Source organism: Canis aureus, chromosome 12, assembly GCF_053574225.1.
Source record: "Canis aureus isolate CA01 chromosome 12, VMU_Caureus_v.1.0, whole genome shotgun sequence".
Classification (NCBI taxonomy): Eukaryota; Metazoa; Chordata; class Mammalia; order Carnivora; family Canidae; genus Canis; species Canis aureus.
In genome coordinates, this window is record NC_135622.1 from 13,687,200 (window position 1) to 13,705,454 (window position 18,255).

At 50.0% G+C, this 18,255-nt stretch overlaps 1 protein-coding gene across 23 annotated transcripts in view; it reads left to right on the forward strand.

Moving 5' to 3' along the window:
• Window positions 1-18,255, forward strand: part of DYSF (dysferlin) — a 216,357-nt gene that overhangs the window by 188,755 nt on the left and 9,347 nt on the right. For all 23 annotated transcript variants that reach the window (XM_077842848.1, XM_077842860.1, XM_077842854.1 and 20 more), the window contains 10 exons: window positions 1,767-1,895; window positions 2,205-2,360; window positions 2,972-3,063; window positions 5,626-5,796; window positions 6,463-6,605; window positions 8,511-8,650; window positions 9,906-9,994; window positions 10,251-10,346; window positions 10,752-10,893; window positions 15,027-15,126. In XM_077842848.1, coding sequence (XP_077698974.1) covers window positions 1,767-1,895; window positions 2,205-2,360; window positions 2,972-3,063; window positions 5,626-5,796; window positions 6,463-6,605; window positions 8,511-8,650; window positions 9,906-9,994; window positions 10,251-10,346; window positions 10,752-10,893; window positions 15,027-15,126 — 1,258 coding nt within the window. The remainder of the gene's footprint in view (window positions 1-1,766; window positions 1,896-2,204; window positions 2,361-2,971; window positions 3,064-5,625; window positions 5,797-6,462; window positions 6,606-8,510; window positions 8,651-9,905; window positions 9,995-10,250; window positions 10,347-10,751; window positions 10,894-15,026; window positions 15,127-18,255) is intronic.

An 18,255-nucleotide genomic window follows, 5' to 3' on the forward strand; every position in this document is an offset into this window, starting at 1 on the left:
CAAATAAAACTGTAACTATGGCATGGCAAGAAAATGAATATGATAATGTCACAGTCAAAACAAATGGGACCGTGCCAAAGCAGTAGTAAGCAGAGACAATTTTATAGCAACAAGCATTCTCCTTATCAGAATAGGGGGAGAAAAGTAAATAAAGCTTCAACGGAAGAAGTTACAGAGAATTAAAAAAACCCTTAAAGCAGGGGGAAGAACTAAGTAATGAAAATAAAAGCAGAAATAAACAGAAATAAGGAACTGGAGCAGAGGAAGTAGTAGAATTGACAAGTGAAGGAACTGTCCTTTGAAATGCTTAAAGTATATAAAGGGATCAAGAACATGTTCAAAATGGTACATATCAAATATTAAGCCAATAACTAGCGGTTATTTTTGAGAATCAAAATGAGAGACAAAAATAATATTTTCTTTATATTTGCTCATATTTTCGAATTTTTATAATGAACCTGCCTCACTTGCATCATTAATTAATTATTTCTTGGAAGGGATAGAACTTGGTCTGTCCTAAGTGAGGAATAATAGCCGTATGAGAAAGGGACTTACCTGGAGCATCTTGGCTGTCAGTGTCAGGTGTAACCAACCTAGCACATATATTACGTTTTTAATATCACCATTAGGTATGTTTTATAATTTGTGATAGAAAACTACTGCTTCATTTAAGCCTAAGCAATTCCAAAAACTAGTCTAACAAATAGAAGTCAGTGGCTGTTTGAGAGGAACGGAATAGATAAATGGAGTGCACAAATTTATTTATTTTTATTTATTTATTTTAGATCTTTTTATTTTAAAGATTTTATTTATTCATGAGAGACAGAGAGAGAGAGAGAGAGAGAGAGAGAGAGAGAGAGAGGCAGAGACACAGGCAGAGGGAGAAGCAGGCTCCATGCAGAGAGCCTGACGTGGGACTTGATCCTGGGTCTCCAGGATCACACCCTGGGCTGCAGGCAGCGCTAAACCGCTGCGCCACCGGGGCTGCCCTATTTTAGATTTTATGTATTTATTTGAGAGAGCATGCTCAAGCAGAGGGAGAGGCAGAGGGAAAGGGAGAAGCAGACTCCCTGCTCAGCAGAGATCCTGATTGCAGGACTCGATCCCAGGACCCTGAGATCATGACCTGAGCTGAAGGCAGCCACTCAACTGACTGAACTACCCAGTGCTCCTGGAGTTTGCAAATTTAAAGTTGTGCTTAGAAGGCCCCTGTGGCTCAGTGTTTGGTACCACCTGGGCATCCTGGACAGGGAGCATCTGTGGCTTGAAACATGGACCTGTAAATTTTCCAGGGTTCTGTCTAGATCTTCAAATGAAATGTCAGTTAAGTTTTCATTTGTGTTTGTTGGATTTGATTCTCTTTAAAAAATACACCAGCCATGTAGGTGATGACTCCTAGATACCTAGGATGTTGGATGCACCAGAAAGCTAGTCGCTAAGGGTGCTGAACACGTGTCTTCCCCTCTTCCCCCCATCCTACCCCTCCTGTCCCCCACCTCCCCTCTTTTTCCTCTTCACTCTTGGCGTCATTTTCATCTCCACCTCTGCCCTTTCCTTCTCTGCCCTCTCTGTTCTTGGCTGTTCTCGCTTCCCTCTCCTACCTGCCTTTGCTTCTCAAATATGCACACGGCCCTTCACCCATTCCTTTTCTTCTCTGTTCCTTCTTGGCCAATTTCTCTTAAATACTGCCATGTTTCCTCCTCCTTGGCTGGCCCTCTTCTTTCTCTCTTTCCCTCGTCCCCCTTTCTTGTCCCCACATGTGGCAGGTCTATGACACACAACTGGAGAACGTGGAGGCCTTTGAGGGCCTGTCTGACTTTTGTAACACCTTCAAGCTCTACCGGGGCAAGACTCAGGAGGAGACAGAGGACCCATCTGTTATTGGGGAGTTTAAGGTAAGTTCTTAAGAACAGGTCCCTACCTGGGAGGCCTGAAACTGTGAAGTGGCATCAACAAGTGAAAGGGGTGGGATCAGGGATACTTCAGTAACTGCAGTAATGACCATGGTGTTGATGTTGGCACATGGTGACCATGTGGGTGACAGTGAAGGTGACATCGCTGATGCAGAATCTGATGGTGGTGTAGGGATGGTGGTGAACTTGGTGGTGATCTCAGGTGTCATGACTCTGGCAGAGATGAGGGTAATGGTCATGATGGTGGTTGTGTTGGTGATGATGATGATGAATGAGATGAATTCTTTTCAGGGCCTCTTCAAAATCTATCCCCTCCCAGAAGACCCGGCTGTTCCCATGCCCCCGAGACAATTCCACCAGCTGGCTGCCCAAGGGCCTCAGGAGTGCCTGGTCCGCATCTATATCATCCGAGCATTTGGCCTGCAGCCCAAGGACCCCAATGGGAAGGTAACATTCCGGGAGCTCTCAGTTCTCCCAAAACAGCAGGCTGGGGTGCACACGGGTTGCAGAATCTGGATACAGCTCTACCCCAGGGAGTTCACAGGTCAGTACATACACTTCAAGATTTCTTCATGCCACAACTGACCCTGAGCACACTCTGGACCTAACTGGAGGCTATGGCTTGCAGGAGGCATCTGGGGCAGACCAGCCTGGGCTGGGTTGGGCTGAAAAAGTCTGGCCATCTCTCTCCCTTCGATATGCTGAAGCAGAGGTCACTGAGAGGACCCTAGCTGGCTCAGTCACATATATAATGCAAGCTGCTGTGTTTCTGAGGGTATGAGCCTTGCCCTCACCCACCTTCTCCCAGTAGAGCGGTGGTTTAGGAGTATGGAGGACTCAGATCCCCCATTTCCACTGCTAGATTGTAACTAGAAGTCCGTTTCAGGGCCAGTTAGTGTGGTGGTCTGCAGGATGGGGCCCTTGACTTGGCACAATGGCAAAATGGCAACTTCTTGATGGCTGGCCTCCTAGCTCCATTGGGAAGCAGGGGACCGAAAAAGCCTCAGAAGTGTGTTGGGAGAGTGAATTCACTGAAGTCTTCCTGTCTCTTCCTTCAGTGTGATCCTTACATCAAGATCTCCATAGGGAAGAAATCAGTGAGTGACCAGGATAACTACATTCCCTGTACTCTGGAGCCTGTGTTTGGAAAGTAGGTTGGGAACAGCTTGGGTCTGGGGGGTAGAGGTGCAATCTAGATAACCCCCAGCCTAGTGCGGGATACGCGGCTGCCCCTGGGAAGTGCCCAGTTCCTGCCCCAAAGCTGTAGCCCCTAATCTTGCATGTTTGTAGGGCTGTAGGGGTGTAACCTCAGCTTCCTTTTCATTATGTGCTGAAGGCTTGAGTCCCTGCGGAAGCTCCTACTTAATCACATAAACAATTACCTCAAAGATCAGAAATCTAAATGGAGACTCAGAGCCTGCATTTGCTAAATATTCTGTTTTTTAGATTAATTTTACTTTTTTTTTTTTTAGATTAATTTTACTTTTGAATAATTTTAGATTTACAGAACAGTTGCCAAGATAGCACAATTTTCATATATGCTTCACACTCAGGTTCCCTCACCATTAACATCTTACCCATGGTTCATTTTGTCAAAACCAAAACATTGATATTTTACTAAATGCTAGACTTTATTAGAATTTGGCCAATTTCCCCACTGTCTTTTTACTGTTCTAGGATCTAATCCAGGATCCCATGTTGCATTTAGTCATCGTTGTCTTTTACTGTTGCATGTTCATCTCTAGAGGATAGACCGAGGAAGGTAGTAAAGTGCTTCTTGAAATCTAAGAACAAGGAAAGGAAGAATCAGTGCCCCTTACATGGGCACAGCTCCCAGGCAGCCTGAATGGGCTGGATGGGAGCTTATTTAACTAGACTGGAGAAAGGGCAGATTCACAGAGGGAAGTTGGTAGCTATTTCTCTAGCACTGGTAGGAGAAGATGTGTCATTCTGATATTGACACATGACACCTTGAATTCATAAGCCGGTATCTGCAGGGTTAGCTGTGGGCCACTCAGCCCTGTGGCAAGGACTGGTCAGCCTGGAGAATCGCCATTTGCCAGTGATGAGCCTCTATGATGAGTGACAGGCTGGAATGGGAGGGAAGGGCCGCAGGGAAGAAGGTGGGGAGGAGCTCTATTTGGTGAGCTCCAGTGGCTGGCAGTGAGGCCATGGGCAAATGGTGACTGGGCAGCAGATTGGGCCTGTTCCACAAGTCAGGTGGAGGTGTGTGTCAGGGCCCAGTGCCAGGTGGGGGAGTGAGTGAAGAAACTCCTTTGTATAACTCATATGCTGAACATGCACAGCTCATGGAACGTAATGAGAACACACCTTTTTCTTTGTCAGCCCATGTCCTGTGAACATTTATTTTGTGGGAGTTACCTTCCTCATTTTGTGAGTGGAAACCGTGCCAGGCAGGTGACTTTCCTGCTTACTTTTAGACAATCTGCTTTGTCCTAAACCCAGTCTCAAGGTGGTAACCAGAATGTCCATTCATGTATAATCATGAACCTGACAGTCTCTGTCTGGGGTACTCGTTTCCTTTCCCAGCTAGGTCCACTTTGGGTGTAGCTGCATGCAGCACGTGGATGTGTGTGTGAGGGGCAGGAGGGGGCTTTGCCTCTCTCCCTGTCCTATCTAATGTCTCCCGTCAACCTCCAGCTAGCCCCCGAGCTTCTGGATCATGCATGGCCAGGACCAGGGGAGCTCCTGTGAGAGGAGAGCCCATGTGCTTATTCACTGCCCTTGTATTTCCTAGGCACTCTGGGTGGCAAATGTTTAAAGCTGTTATATTTTCTTCTAAGTGCTTTTCCAGAAAGCCCCTCTGAGCCCACCCACTGACTCTCCAGGGAAGTAGCAGATACTGTATCCCTTGTTTTTCCCTGAAAAGATTGGCCCTTTTCAGATGGGCTTCTCCAGAGTCTCACTGCTGGAGCCCCAGGTCCCAGGCGATGGGATTCCAAGTAGCTTGGGTTTGGCCTCATGGTGTTCCAGCCAGGATGGGTGCAGTGTAGCCTCTGTCTTCTCCTGTCTGCTGCCATCTGCTTTCTCTTCTTTGAGTATGAGTCAGGTGCCAGGCTTGCGTCTCCCACCTGTAGGGAGATATTTCAGGGGGGGAGGGGCTATCTATACCTCCACATTTGACCTTATAAGGGGAATGGGGATCTCAGAGCACAGTGGGAGCTCCCTCCAAAGAACTCGTCACAAATCCTCCTTCCCTGCACTGCAAGAAGGTGTAAAGCCCTACATGTCCTCAAAGTAGGGGATGGTCCCAGGCCATCCCCTTGGTAAATTCCAGAGCTCTGGCAACCTGACATCCCTTGCCTCCTGGTGTCATGGTAAAAGCTTCAGTTTAACTTTCTTTTCCAATTCAATTTGTTCATACTGTGGTCCATTGGGCACGTACCTTCTATATGCTCAGCCCAGATTATCTGGGGACATCTGACACCCATGTGTGTATGTGCACAGATACACACACACTCACACTCTCAGGAAAGTGCAGTACCAGTAGAGTGCTGGGAGTAATATTTTGAGATATACAGGGGACCCGAGGATGGTGGACTCCAGGGCCACTCTTGGAAGGGGAAGAGAGGGCCAAGGAAGGCTTTTAAGCCCCTGCTCTTATCCTGCTCTTCCTCTCTTGAGTACCCACTGTGTCCAACAACACTGGGGAGCCTGCAGCATCCTGACCTCTGCCCTGGGCCCCCTACAGGATGTTCGAGCTGACCTGCACTCTGCCTCTGGAGAAGGACCTGAAGATCACACTGTATGACTATGACCTCCTCTCCAAAGATGAAAAGATTGGGGAGACAGTCATTGACCTGGAGGATAGGCTGCTGTCCAAGTTTGGGGCTCGCTGCGGACTCCCACAGACGTACTGTGTGTAGGTGCATGGGGACTGGTTGCTCCTCTGCCACCCGAATCCTGAGCACTTACTGTGTGACAGCCCTGTGCTTAGCACTTGATAGGCCTTCTCTCGCTCAAGCCAACTGGCGTCTTGTCCCCATGGTACAGATAAGGAGACTGAGACCCAGAGATAGCACAGTTTGTAGTGGTGGGATTAGCATTTGAACCTGTTAGTCTGACTCTAAGAACCTGGCTCTTCATTGTGTTGTCGTAATCCAGTTCTCCTTAAGACACTACCGAGCCCCTGTAGAGGGAAGAATGAGGAAGGACGGAAAAGAGAAGGGAGACAGACAATGGGACACATGGGCCCCAGTTGAGCTTATGGGGATCCATGTCAGGTGAATTCACGCATGGACAGCCCCAGCCCACTGTCAATTTGGGGCTCATTTGAGTCTGATTCTCTAAATCTGGAAATTGGAAATATCGAGGTTCTAACTCAGTATGTATTTAAACAAGTCCTGTTGTCTCTGGGCTTCAGTTTCTCTGTGTGTGAAGTGGGTCCTCCCGTCATGGTGAGTGAGGGCACCCAGTGTGAAAATGAAGGGTGGGTGGCTATGCATGTGGGGACACAGGTTCCTGTGTACCCCTCTATCCTCGGCGGCGCCCTGCAGCATCTCTTCTTTGCCTTGTGTTTGGGCCTCAGCTCTGGACCCAACCAGTGGAGGGACCAGCTCCGCCCCTCCCAGCTTCTCCACCTCTTCTGCCAGCAGCGCAGACTCAAGGCTCCTGTGTACCTCACGGACCACGTGGTGTTCCAGGATAAAGAATACAGCATTGAAGAAATAGGTGAGCTGTGCGTGACCCCAGAACCATGGTGGGCTCTCCCTCTGCCTAAGGGGTCAGGGCCTGGTTGGGGCCTTTCTGAAGGCAAGATGAGGGGTGAGTGTAAAGCCAGGTCAGGGTCATAGGATCAGTTTGCTTCTGGCTTTGGGTGGCCAGACTTTAATTGGAATTTGGGGTCCAGATTACCTCTGAGATTGTTTTCTACTTGAATTGCACTAGCTAGCCAGCCTGGCCTTCAGGGTATCTTTTGAGCCCTCCCAACCTCCCCACTGCCCGCCTCCCCCCAAATAGGTCCTGTACCTAAAGCATCCAGGGGGCAGGCAGGAAGCCCTGCAGCCTCCACCTCTGCCTCTGATCTGCCCAATCCTCACGCTGAGAATTCTGCTGCGTGCTCCCTGCATGTCTGAGGTGTCCCCAGGCCTACATTATCTACCAGGAGCAGCTCAGACTCCCCAGAGGTGTTTACAGGCCTAGGGAGCCCCTTGCTTCCTGCTGGTTTCAGAGATGTTTGATGTCAGAGCTGGTGCTGAGGTTATAAAAGGGGAATGGTGGCTCTGATTCCCCCATCCTCAACTCCCCCTCCTCCTTCTCATTCTGTTTTCCCGACTCTTTCAGGTCATGCCTGAGCCAGCTCCTCTCCATTAGAGGACTTAAACTAACCCCCTTTCTCTTTTTCCTATAGAATCTGCATCTGCTTTAGGGGTGGTCTCATTTCCTTCTGTTAGTCTGTGAGCAGCTTCAGTGCAGGGGCCAGGGCTCATGGTCATAGATTCATAAGACAGGGAAGCCAGAAGCTATTGATGGTGACGTCCCACATCTGCCTATTTTTGCAGATGAGGCCACTGAGGCCAAGAGTGGCTAACGACCTGCCTAGAGTCACCCAGTCAGTTAGGAGCAGAGCCAGATTCCTGGCCCAGTTGTCCTGCTGCAGTGCTGGGCTGCTTCCTTTGTGGTACCTGTTAAAGTGGGGGGAGAGGCAGGTTTGATACATGAACTGTGCATATGTGAGTGTGTGTATGCACATGAAAATCTGTGCTCTTGAGCATGGGCACACCTCAGTGCACATACCCGTGTGTCTACTTGTGTGTTTGGACACACATGGACGCTCCCACCCCCTGTTCAAGTTTTTGTAGTGGGGGCTCTAAGTTCTTGCTGCTGGCTGGTTGGCTGGGCTCGTCTGGGTCTGAAACACCCGTATATCCTCATCATGTCCACAGCACCAGTCCCTGACCCACTTCCTGGCAGGTAGGAGCTGGACTTGGAACACGAGGCAGAAGGGAAGGGCATTCACGGATAGTCACTCGCTTTTCCTAGATGAGGGTGTGATCTCAGCTGCCTTGCTGTCCAACCATGTGACTGCTTTGTGCTTCATTTCTGTCATCTGTAAAATGGGCATAAAAATAGCAGTTACCTTCTAGGGTTATTGTGAGGATAGAGCCTGTTAATATTTATGAAGAGCAGTGCCTGGTTTCTGCTTTGTCAGTGTTGGCTGTGACTACTATTGTTTTAGCTTTTGTTACTAATAAAACAGATTGTGTGAACTGCAGCACCATAGTACTAAAAGCACTTAGATGGCTGATCTGGGAAGAGAGGTTGCTGGAGCAGTCGGGGAGGGCTTCCTGGAAGGGATGAGCTTTGGTAGGCAGGGAGGATTTGTATTGGTGGAAAAGAGGAAGAGCTTTATGGAAGAGGCTTGGTAGAAACGGTGGCAGTGAGGTATCTGGATTTTCAAGCTGGAGCCAGTGGACAGTGAGGCTTCCCTTGCAGAGAGTGAGACCTGAGGATCAGAAGTGTGTCTTGGTTGGGGGGTGAGGGTGTAGGGGTTAGGGCCTTCCCGAGGCCTCCAGGCAGCCCTACCATACCTTGCTCACTCAGCCCCACAACTTTTTTGTCTTCTCACTGGAGCAGAGGCTGGCCGGGTCCCGAACCCACACCTGGGCCCAGTGGAAGAGCGTCTGGCCTTGCATGTCCTCCAGCAGCAGGGCCTGGTCCCTGAGCATGTGGAGTCCCGGCCTCTCTACAGCCCCCTGCAGCCAGACATTGAACAGGTAGGACATTGCCCCTTGGGCCCCTGAGCCCTGACCCCAGGCTAGCCCTGTCCTAAGGACAACATGGATATCCAAGAGGTGGGGAGCTCAGAATTTGGCCAATCCCTCCTTGACATGTTTTTCCACAGTTTGAGTGGTGACCACTGTTGGCCTATGAGGGGACTCCTTGGGCTGGCCTCCCCTGGCTACCTGCAGCCCTCAGGACCTGGGGAGTGAGCCTGAGCCACTGCTTCTATCCCCGTGGATTGACCTCTGGCTTCCCAGGAGTCATTCAGAAGCCTCACTGTTTCAGCCTGCCCTCAGGATGCCCTTGCCTACTATCTGTCAGTGCCATCTAGGTGGCTGGCACGGGGCTGAGCTGCAGAGAGGAATCTAGACAGGGAGCCTGGGATCCTATGACAGAATGACAGAGCTGTCACTGAGAGCAGTTGCCAGGATAGCCAAGGGCATCCTCCATGTAGGGGGAGGGGAAGCAGAGGGACAGTTGGCCTGGACTGAGACCAGGAGGCTTCCTGGGGCAGGTGAGTTCAAGGCTGGGTTTTGGAGGAGGAAGAGGGGGAAAGAAAATTACAGGCAGAGAAGGGCTGAGGTAGCAATGAAAGTGCCTTTGTAGACAGGCAGGAGACATGATCTCTACTGTTTGGAACTGAGCTCTCTTCTTGGTATGTGGTTGCCAGCATCCCAAAGTGGCACAGCAGGTGTTGATATATGAGCTTTCGTCCTCTAGCTAAGTACCCTGGAAAAGTTACTTCGATCCCTGCTCTTTCTCTGTGGGATGGGGACAAAAATAATACTTAGCTTGCAGAGAGGGAGGGAGCTGAGGGCTGGCAGGTAGAGTGGTTTCGTGTTGTGGAAATCGTCTGAAATTCTTATGACTAAACCGTGTCCTCTGACCCTCCAAAACTTTGTGTGTGCCATTGCCTCAGCTGGAAATGCCTCCCCCTCCTTTTTCATCTGGCACACTGAGACTCAGCATGAACATCATCATCTCGGAGAAGCCTGTCCTGTTCCCCACCTCCCCCCACCCCGGCCCCCAGCACGGGGCCCACATCATCAGCCTGTGGGGCAGCCGCTCACTGCTGCAGTTGGGCCTGGAGTCCCATGTAGAGCACCTGCTATTTGGGGTGGTGAGCCTCTCTAAGACAGGCCTGGATGTTCTTCATACTGTGCTCCACCTACATGGCACAGAGCAGTTGGTTGGTAGGTGTTGGTGGAAAGAAAGAGGTGAGGAGAGAATGGGGTTCTGTCTCCCCAGGGGAAGCTGCAGATGTGGATCGACCTATTTCCCAAGGCCCTGGGGCGTCCCGGACCTCCCTTCAACATCACCCCGCGGAGAGCCAGAAGGTGACTTACCCCAGCCATAGGCTTAGAGCTGAGCAGGGTGATGGGATGCTTATAGCTAGACATGGGTGGGACCTGGAGGTCACTCTTGGGCCAGGTGTTGGGCCACGGGGCATCGCTTTTGTGTGGGCCTGGCCAAGTGCCCAGCCAGGCAAGTATCAGGGTCTTGTGGGATAAGCCAGCTTTTTGGCTTCTCAGTCAAGGACTGCTGTCCTTTTGGTGGGAAATCCGTGTGGACTTAAGCCATTCTTCTCCACAGGTTTTTCCTGCGTTGTATCATCTGGAACACAAAGGACGTGATCCTGGACGACCTCAGCATCACAGGGGAGAAGATGAGTGATATTTATGTGAAGGGGTAGGGAGTCATCTGCCTTCTCACCTGTCCCAGTCCCATGGTATTGCCCTGCTCCCTCTGGGGTGGTGGAAAGGGGGAGCTCCTGTGTAGGGAATGGGGAACCAGAAAGAAAGGAGGGCCTGGTGGGCGTGCTCTCTGCCTTTGGTGAGACTTTCTCCCATGGGATTGCTTCTACAAAAATCTTTGGGTTGAACTTCCAAGGTTTGAGGATGTCCCTCAAGAGAGATGTTAGAATGTTTTAAAATTAATGGCACATTTTGGTGCTTCGTGGAGATTTCTGGGGAATGGGTTTTGCTTTACCCTCTACCAAGTTCATTTACCTCCGTAATTCCTCATTTGTCTGAGTTGGGCATGCATGTTGTGGTGGAAGCCTTACTTAGAAATGTTCTCTAAAATGTTGTCCAGTTGGATGGTTGGCTTTGAAGAGCACAAGCAAAAGACAGATGTGCATTACCGGTCCCTGGGAGGTGAAGGCAACTTTAACTGGAGGTTCATTTTCCCCTTTGACTACCTGCCAGCTGAGCAAGTCTGCACCGTCTCTAAGAAGGTGAGCGTCATGCCCACCCCCAGGGGTGCTAGTCCCAGGGGTTTCTCTTGTGGGTGTCATTGCCCTGGCAGCGTTGCCCCTCCCCAGCACCCACCCCCCACCAACGTTGGAGTCCCTACGGCCACCCCTGCCTGATGACCATCGCCAGTGCCCCGTCACCTGTCTCCCCACCTGCATTTTTGCCACTTCTATCATTACTGCCATCATGAGGATCACTACCCCTACAACCACACCTGCACTAGTACTACAAACAGCGTATGTTACTCCATCCAGATCCTGAAACTACTGCTGTCTTCCCTACTTCAGACAAACCAGGCAGCAGGCAGGGCTGCAGGGTCAGAGTGGGAAGAACATTCGAAGGACACCCAGCATGGCTGTCGAAGGGGCAGTTGAGGAGACCCCATAGAGAGAGCTTCCCAGGAAGGCTGGCCTTGCCTATGGATTGGCTTGTCCACGGGACTGGGGTTGCTTAGCTAAGCCCCTCCTGCTTTGTCATCGTGCACATTTCTGAGTCTGGTGCCTGTGGTCACTGTCCAAGCTGGGCAGTTCCTGGGTGCAGCTCAGGCCTTCCAGGCCAGAAGCCCTTGTCTTCTTTCCTCCCTGAGCTCACTGCAAGCTGCAGGCCCCTGAGGACCTGATGCATTAACTGGAGGATGGAGGTGGGTCCTGGGACCTCAGCATCTCCTCATTGAGGTCTCATCTGGGTGGTAAAGTCTTGTCTTCTGCAGTAGGCAGATCCTGAGGCAGACAGCTTCCTTCTGGGTGGTCCTGCACCTTCCCTTGGGGAGAGCCCCCAGAGCACAGAGAGGTCTCATAGCCAAGCTGACTGCAGGTGGAGAGCACCTCTGTTGGAGCTTCTGACCACCTGCATCCCACCGAGAACCCTTCCACCTCGAGGTACTCTCTATTGGGCAAAGTGAATGCCTCTCTAGTGTTTAGATGAGATTTCCTTCCCAAAGTGGCACAAGGCTTCAAGCCACCAAACTTCTGTGACTTCTTTCCTGAATGGTCGAGTGTCTCATGAAGGGTGTCTCTATATACTCATGAAGTATATAGAACATACTTCCTGGGCACTGCTGAAGTCTTAGCTCTCTTCATTTCATCCTCCCTGCATGACCCCTGCCCAGCCTGACACACAGGATCATCTGCATTTTAGAGAAACCAAAGTGTTCCAGTGAACATTCTGAAACCATCAAACCAAAGAAAATAGGGTTAAACAAGGTTAAATGAATGCTTTCACCTGGATATTGCTTGCACAGTGCCTACCAGAAGGCAGAATTTAGCAACAGACTTGGGTTCTGTGCAGTCAAGGACAGCCCCAGTCTCTTTGTAGGTTGAATCTTGTTTGTCTTTGCTCAGAGTGTTTGTCTATTACAAGTTGTTTCCATAACAAAGCAGTTGTGGTGTTTGTTGGGGAAGAGCTCCAGATCAAACACACACTTCTTTTTGCTGTGGGCAGAGGGAGCACTGGGGCCGGGGAGTGGGGCCTCCATGTCTGGTGCTCCGCACGCCCAACAAGGGGCTAGGTAATGGATGGGAAACCAGGCTGAGAGGTGCGGACTGGCCTGCTTCAATGGGAGGCGGTGCTACCCTGTTCATTGTAACAGGTGGAGATGTACTCAAGGAGGCATGGGGAGCAGAGGCTGTTTTCTCTACAAAGTAGGAGGAGGGAGAATCTCCTGGCACTTTTTGGCAGATGACTTAAGTGGAAAAGGCTGGAAGTAGTCATTGTGCTGAGCGAGGGAGCGAAGGGGGGTAGAGCAGAGAGGGAGAGAAAGGAAGAAGGGGAGGGAGAGAGAGCTAATTGTGATGCTAGGATGGTTACCTGGAAGTGCCGAGGGCCCAGGTGAAGTTGCTTGTTAAGATTTTGAGATGGTTTGATTCAGGCAGTGAAGGGAGTTTGATCTCTCTGTGATAGGCACTGGGAAGGCGGAAGAGAATTGGGCTGACCCATTGTAGCATTGCCCATAGGCGAGGGTCAGGCCTGGAAGAACCTGGAAGCCCAGAAGGGCTGCTGGGGTGGAGAGAAGGAAGAGGAGTCAGGCAGTCCAGGAGAGGCCCCCCAGGGGCAGGGCAGGGGGAATGGATTTCTGTGGGGTGCCACGCCCCAGGAGAGTGTACCTGAAAGGAAGGGTGGAAGAGGAGGCTCTGGAGTCTGGAGTCAACCAGAAGAGTGAGGGAGGACATGGCTTGGCCTGGGAAGAGCCAGTCGGTCGTTCTGTGGAAGAAGGGGCCTTGGAGGCAGGTGGAACTGTGTCCATAGTGGGGCACCAATAAGCTGGTCTGGGCCAAAGGACTGAGTCTGAGGGTGGGATGGTGCAGGGGTACAGCACAGCCCCTGGGCTCCCCAGTCCTGCCACAGAGCCAGCCTTCTGCCGAGGGGTTCAGGGCCTCTGGCAGGCAGGCCCTCCGGGGACCCCATTAACCAGACGAGACTGTCGTAAAGCACAAGGGTCTCCTTTCATCCGGCCGCTTTGAACCGCCGCTGGTTGCCCCGGCCTGGCTCCCCACCTGGAGCCCAGCACACCCACTGGGGCCTGCTTGCGAGTCAGGCACCCACCCTGCAAATAAACAGCTAGTAAAAGGGCCCAGACCGGGAGCGTAATGAGCGCTTGGGACCTGGAGGGCCATTCCCCAGGCTGGAGCCCCAGCCCAGCTGCTCCCACCAGGGGCTGTTTGAACCTCTGGCTCATTACTGAGCCCATAAACCGGGCCGGCCAGAGGAATGGAGGATGCTGGCGGCCTGTGCAGGCGGGCCTGCGAAGCTGGCCATAAAAGCCCCGCCAGAGAAGGGAGGCACCTGCAGGAGGGCTGGGGCCCGGAAGAGGGGAGGCACCAGACGGGGGCCAGCTGGGGGCCCGAGCCCCTCGCCAAATCAGGCAGTAGGCCAAGCTGCAGTTGTGTGCTTTGCAAGGTGACTGTTCCTTGCAGGGCCTGGTTTGTGGTTCAGGAGCTCTGTGGGTCTGCATGACCCGGGATGGCCACTCAGTAGGCACAGCCCCGGCTAGGCAGCCAGGCTGCGGATACAGGGCACTCAGCGGCAGGCAAACCCTATGGGATCAGGAGTTCTCACTGGCTCCCCATGGAGTCTGTCTCCTGAGACTCGGGCCAGGCCCCTGCTGTGACCTGGCACTCAGGATCTGGCACCCACTGTCTGCAGGATCGTCATAATGGTTCCTGTCCTTGCCACTCACTCAGGAGAAACTACAATGAGACGAGAGAACAAGCATGAGTGGGAAAACCCAGTGACAGTCATATGGATTGAGCAGGGCTGAACACAGGCCTCAGCATGCCTATCTTCATCCTTCAGCTGCTCTAATGAGGCCTCTGGGGGAAGAAGCCCACATTATTGCTGGTCCAGGCTGAGTGGTCAGAGGGGGGTGGGGTGGGGAGAGCAGAAGGGTAGGGAACTTCCCAGCCCTGGGGTCTTTGGGTTTGTCCCAAGGCAAGCTCTTGGAGATAAAGATGGGGTGGGATGCCAGGGAGGAGCTGGGGTTATTGTTCCCTTAAGTCAGCTCCTTATAGCAGTGTGTCAGGGGGTCCTTCTGGTGACAGCTAGGATGGGGTGGGGGCACCAGTTTCTCAGTCAGCCAACCCTGTCCCCAAGAGCACTTGAGCAAAGGAAGATTTAGAGGTGAAAGCAGGACTCTGGAACCTGACTGCCTGGCTTTGAATCCTGGCTCGTCACTTCCTAGCAGTGTGACTGGGGCAGGTCCCTTGCTCTGGTTTCCTCGGCTGTAAGGACAGCATCTCCCTTATAGGTTGTTGGAAGGATAAATGAGCTCATAGTGGTAAAGGGCTAGAACATAGGAAGTGCAGGTTAATATTATTATTAGCTGTCAGACCTTGGGCACATTCTTAACTTCTCCAAGTCTCTGCTTCATCATCTGTAATATGGGAATGAAACCTCTGCCCGTGGCACTGAGCGGCTTAAATGAGCCGCGTCATGTGAAGCCAGCCTGTGTGGTTCCTTCATGGGTCCTTGAACACTGTCCACCGGCATCTTAGCAATCTTCCCACCTGGACCTGGCGCTGGCAAGTCCCTAACAGATGTCCCATTCACTGCCTTCTCCAGGCAGCCTTCCGGGCTGTTTCTGTCTAATCATGCTTCCCTGCTTCTTCCTTTGGGCCAGGATGCTTTCTGGAGGCTGGACAAGACTGAGAGCAAAATCCCAGCACGAGTGGTATTTCAGATCTGGGACAATGACAAGTTCTCCTTTGACGACTTTCTGGGTGAGCACCGTTTCCAGTCAGCACCTTTCTGCATGTTGGGAGTGGACCTAGAACCCCTACTTTTGTGTGTGTGTGTATGTGTGTGTGTGTGTGTGTGTGTGTGTGTGTGTGTGTGTATGTGCTATTCTTGGGAAGGCTGGCAGGAGGAGCAGTCCTACTTTCCGTCCTCTGGGAGCTCAGGGTCACTGCTCCCCAGTGCTGAGCAAGGTCTGTAATGCAGAGGAGTGCCCAAGTGATCATAGTGGCCTGTAGGGGGATGGGGGGTGGCATTGCATGCTGGGCTACATCGGATGGTAGGAGTCAGGTAAGGAAGGCAGGAGAGCACAGGTCAAAGGCAGTGCAAACAGGAGCTGGATGTCTGGCCTTGACGGGATGCCCCCACCTCTACCCCTGTCTAGACGGGGCAGCTTGGGCCCAGCGAGTGAGGAACCCTCTTTGCCCTTGTGCCTGAGTGATGAGTGAATGAGCTGTTGTGGCTCCATCCTCTGGGCCCCCAGGCAGGCTTCTGGTCTGGAAGAGGTGGGAAGAAACCTGAGCTGGGAGCAGGGAGTGCTGGGCTGGAGGATGTGGTAAAGACAGGGTGAGACATGGGGCGAGGAGGATGGTCGTAGGGGCCAGGAGGTGGGACTTGAGTAACAGCCCTGTCACAACTTGCCAGAGTTACCCAGAAAGTGTGGTCTATCCACACAGTTGGATATTACCCACAGAAAGAAAGGAAATACAGGTCCACGCTACAACCTGGACAAACCTTGAAAACATGCTAAGTGAAAGAAGCCAGTCGTGACAGGACTTGTAGCATGTGATTCCGTGTATATGAATTGTCCTCAGTAGGCAAACGCAGAAAGAGAAAGTGGCCATGTGGTTGCCGGGCATTGGCAGGAGGGGAATGAGTGACTACTAATGGGTCAGTGGTGTAAAACCCCTGAGTTTTACACTTTAAAATGGTTAAATTGGTACATTTTATAGGAGTTTTAATTCAATTAAAAAAAAAAAAAAGTGGACCTTGTGAAAAAGGCAGCCTGGGAAGTCAGGAGTCCTGAATTGTCAGCCCACACTGCTACTGGGAGCAGGGTGGCTTTGAATGCATCACGGAGCCCTTCTTGGTGGCCCTTGATTGCAGAAAGGTGAGCTGGTCTTTGCTGAGCCCTTGGGCCCCTGCAGGGGGAGTGCTAAGGAGCAGCTTCAGCAGGGGTGAGGAGGAGGCCTGCCTACTTTTCCATCTCTCCTGCCCCTGCCACTCCCTGCCGGGTCACCCACACACTCAGAGGACCCGAGGGTTGTTGTAGGGCTTCACTGGAAAAGATTCAGGCTGTCAAAATCATGGCATCCAGTTGGACTTTTGTTCTTTTACTGATTTATCTGCAGTACATAATTCCCGTAGAAAATTGGAAAATACAGATCAACAGTGCCTCCTTTTATTTATGTATTAAAATTTCACTACCCAGAGTTAACCTCCACTCATATGTTAGCATGTATTTCATATATATGCAACCACATGTATGTTGTATATGTATTTATACACACATATAATCATGTATACATAAATGGGATATATATATATATAAATACACACACACACACACACACATATATATGGCAGAATGAGTTTTATCACACATATGTTTTCTATCCTAGCTTTTTGGAAAACTTAATATTTCAAGAACATCCTATCTGTTGGTAGTTGTCTGCTTACATTTATATTTGCATCATCATACTTAAGTCTTGCCTGTCCCTGAGCCCTGTTCAGCCTAACCAATCTTCTCTTGGTAGGCACTCAGCTCATCTTTAGATCCTCCACTATGAACGATACCTTTAGGCACACAGCTCTGAACCCTTTGTACATACCTTTCCTGAATTGTAAGTAGGTTTTTAGAGTCTTTGTACATTCTCGTGGCTTTTGAAATATTTTATTCAGTTGTTATTCGATTTTTACACTGACATTTTACTCCCCATATGTGCCCTTTTTGTATAAGGGAGCCATTTTCCCTAAATTTTTGTTATCAATGTTATCTTTTCTGAAAACATTGCCTACTTGACACCTCATTTTAATTTTTGTTTGCATCTCTTCTTTACTTGTGAGGTAGAACTTTAAAAATATATTTATGACCCATACTATTAGTGAGATTTTATTTTCATGTTTTTGTTTATCTTTGATTTTTTATTTTCAGAGCTTTTTACATAGTAAGGACACAAGAATCATTACAAATGATTCTTCCCCTTTCTTCAACTGCTTTTTAATTTTTTTATGGAGGCTTTTTTGCTTACAGACTTAACAGTTTTTTTTGGCATCATTCTCTCAGGCTTTTCTTTATGAGGTGAGGCTTCAGAAAATTAATTTTAAAAAGAAAAACAAAGAAAGCTGCATTTTTACTGAATGAGAAAATAGTGTTCAAAATTAAACAAAACAGGTTCATCTTTTGTTTTTAAAAATAAAAATAAAACCATTAAAACTACCACTTTTAACTTCACAAGATTTCTTTTTTTCTCCTTCATGTGTTTCTAATTACATATTTTGCTTTTTAAAAATATTTATTAAAGTAATAGCTAAGATCTGTCATCTTGCCATCCAGAGATTATACAATGTTTCCTTACAGTCTTTTATGTAGATCATACTGGGATAATTTTTTTAAGTTTATTTTTTATTGGTGTTCAATTTGCCAACATATAGAATAACACCCAGTGCTCATCCCATCAAGTGCCCCCCTCCGTCTCCCAGTCACCTCCACCCCCCGCCCACCTCCCTTTCTACCACCCCTTGTTCATTTCCCAGAGTTAGGAGTCTCTCATGTTCTGTCTCCCTTTCTGATATTTCCCACTCATTTTTTCTCCTTTCCCCTTTATTCTCTTTCACTACTTTTTATATTCCCCAAATGAATGAGACCATATAATGTTTGTCCTTCTCCGATTGACTTACTTCACTCAGCATAATACCCTCCAGTTCCATCCACATCGAAGCAAGTGGTGGGTATTCGTCGTTTCTAATGGCTGAGGAATATTCCATTGTATACATGGACCACATCTTCTTTATCCATTCATCTTTTGATGGACACTGAGGCTCCTTTCACAGTTTGGCTATTGTGGACATTGCTGCTATAAACATCGGGGTGCAGGTGTCCCGGCGTTTCACTG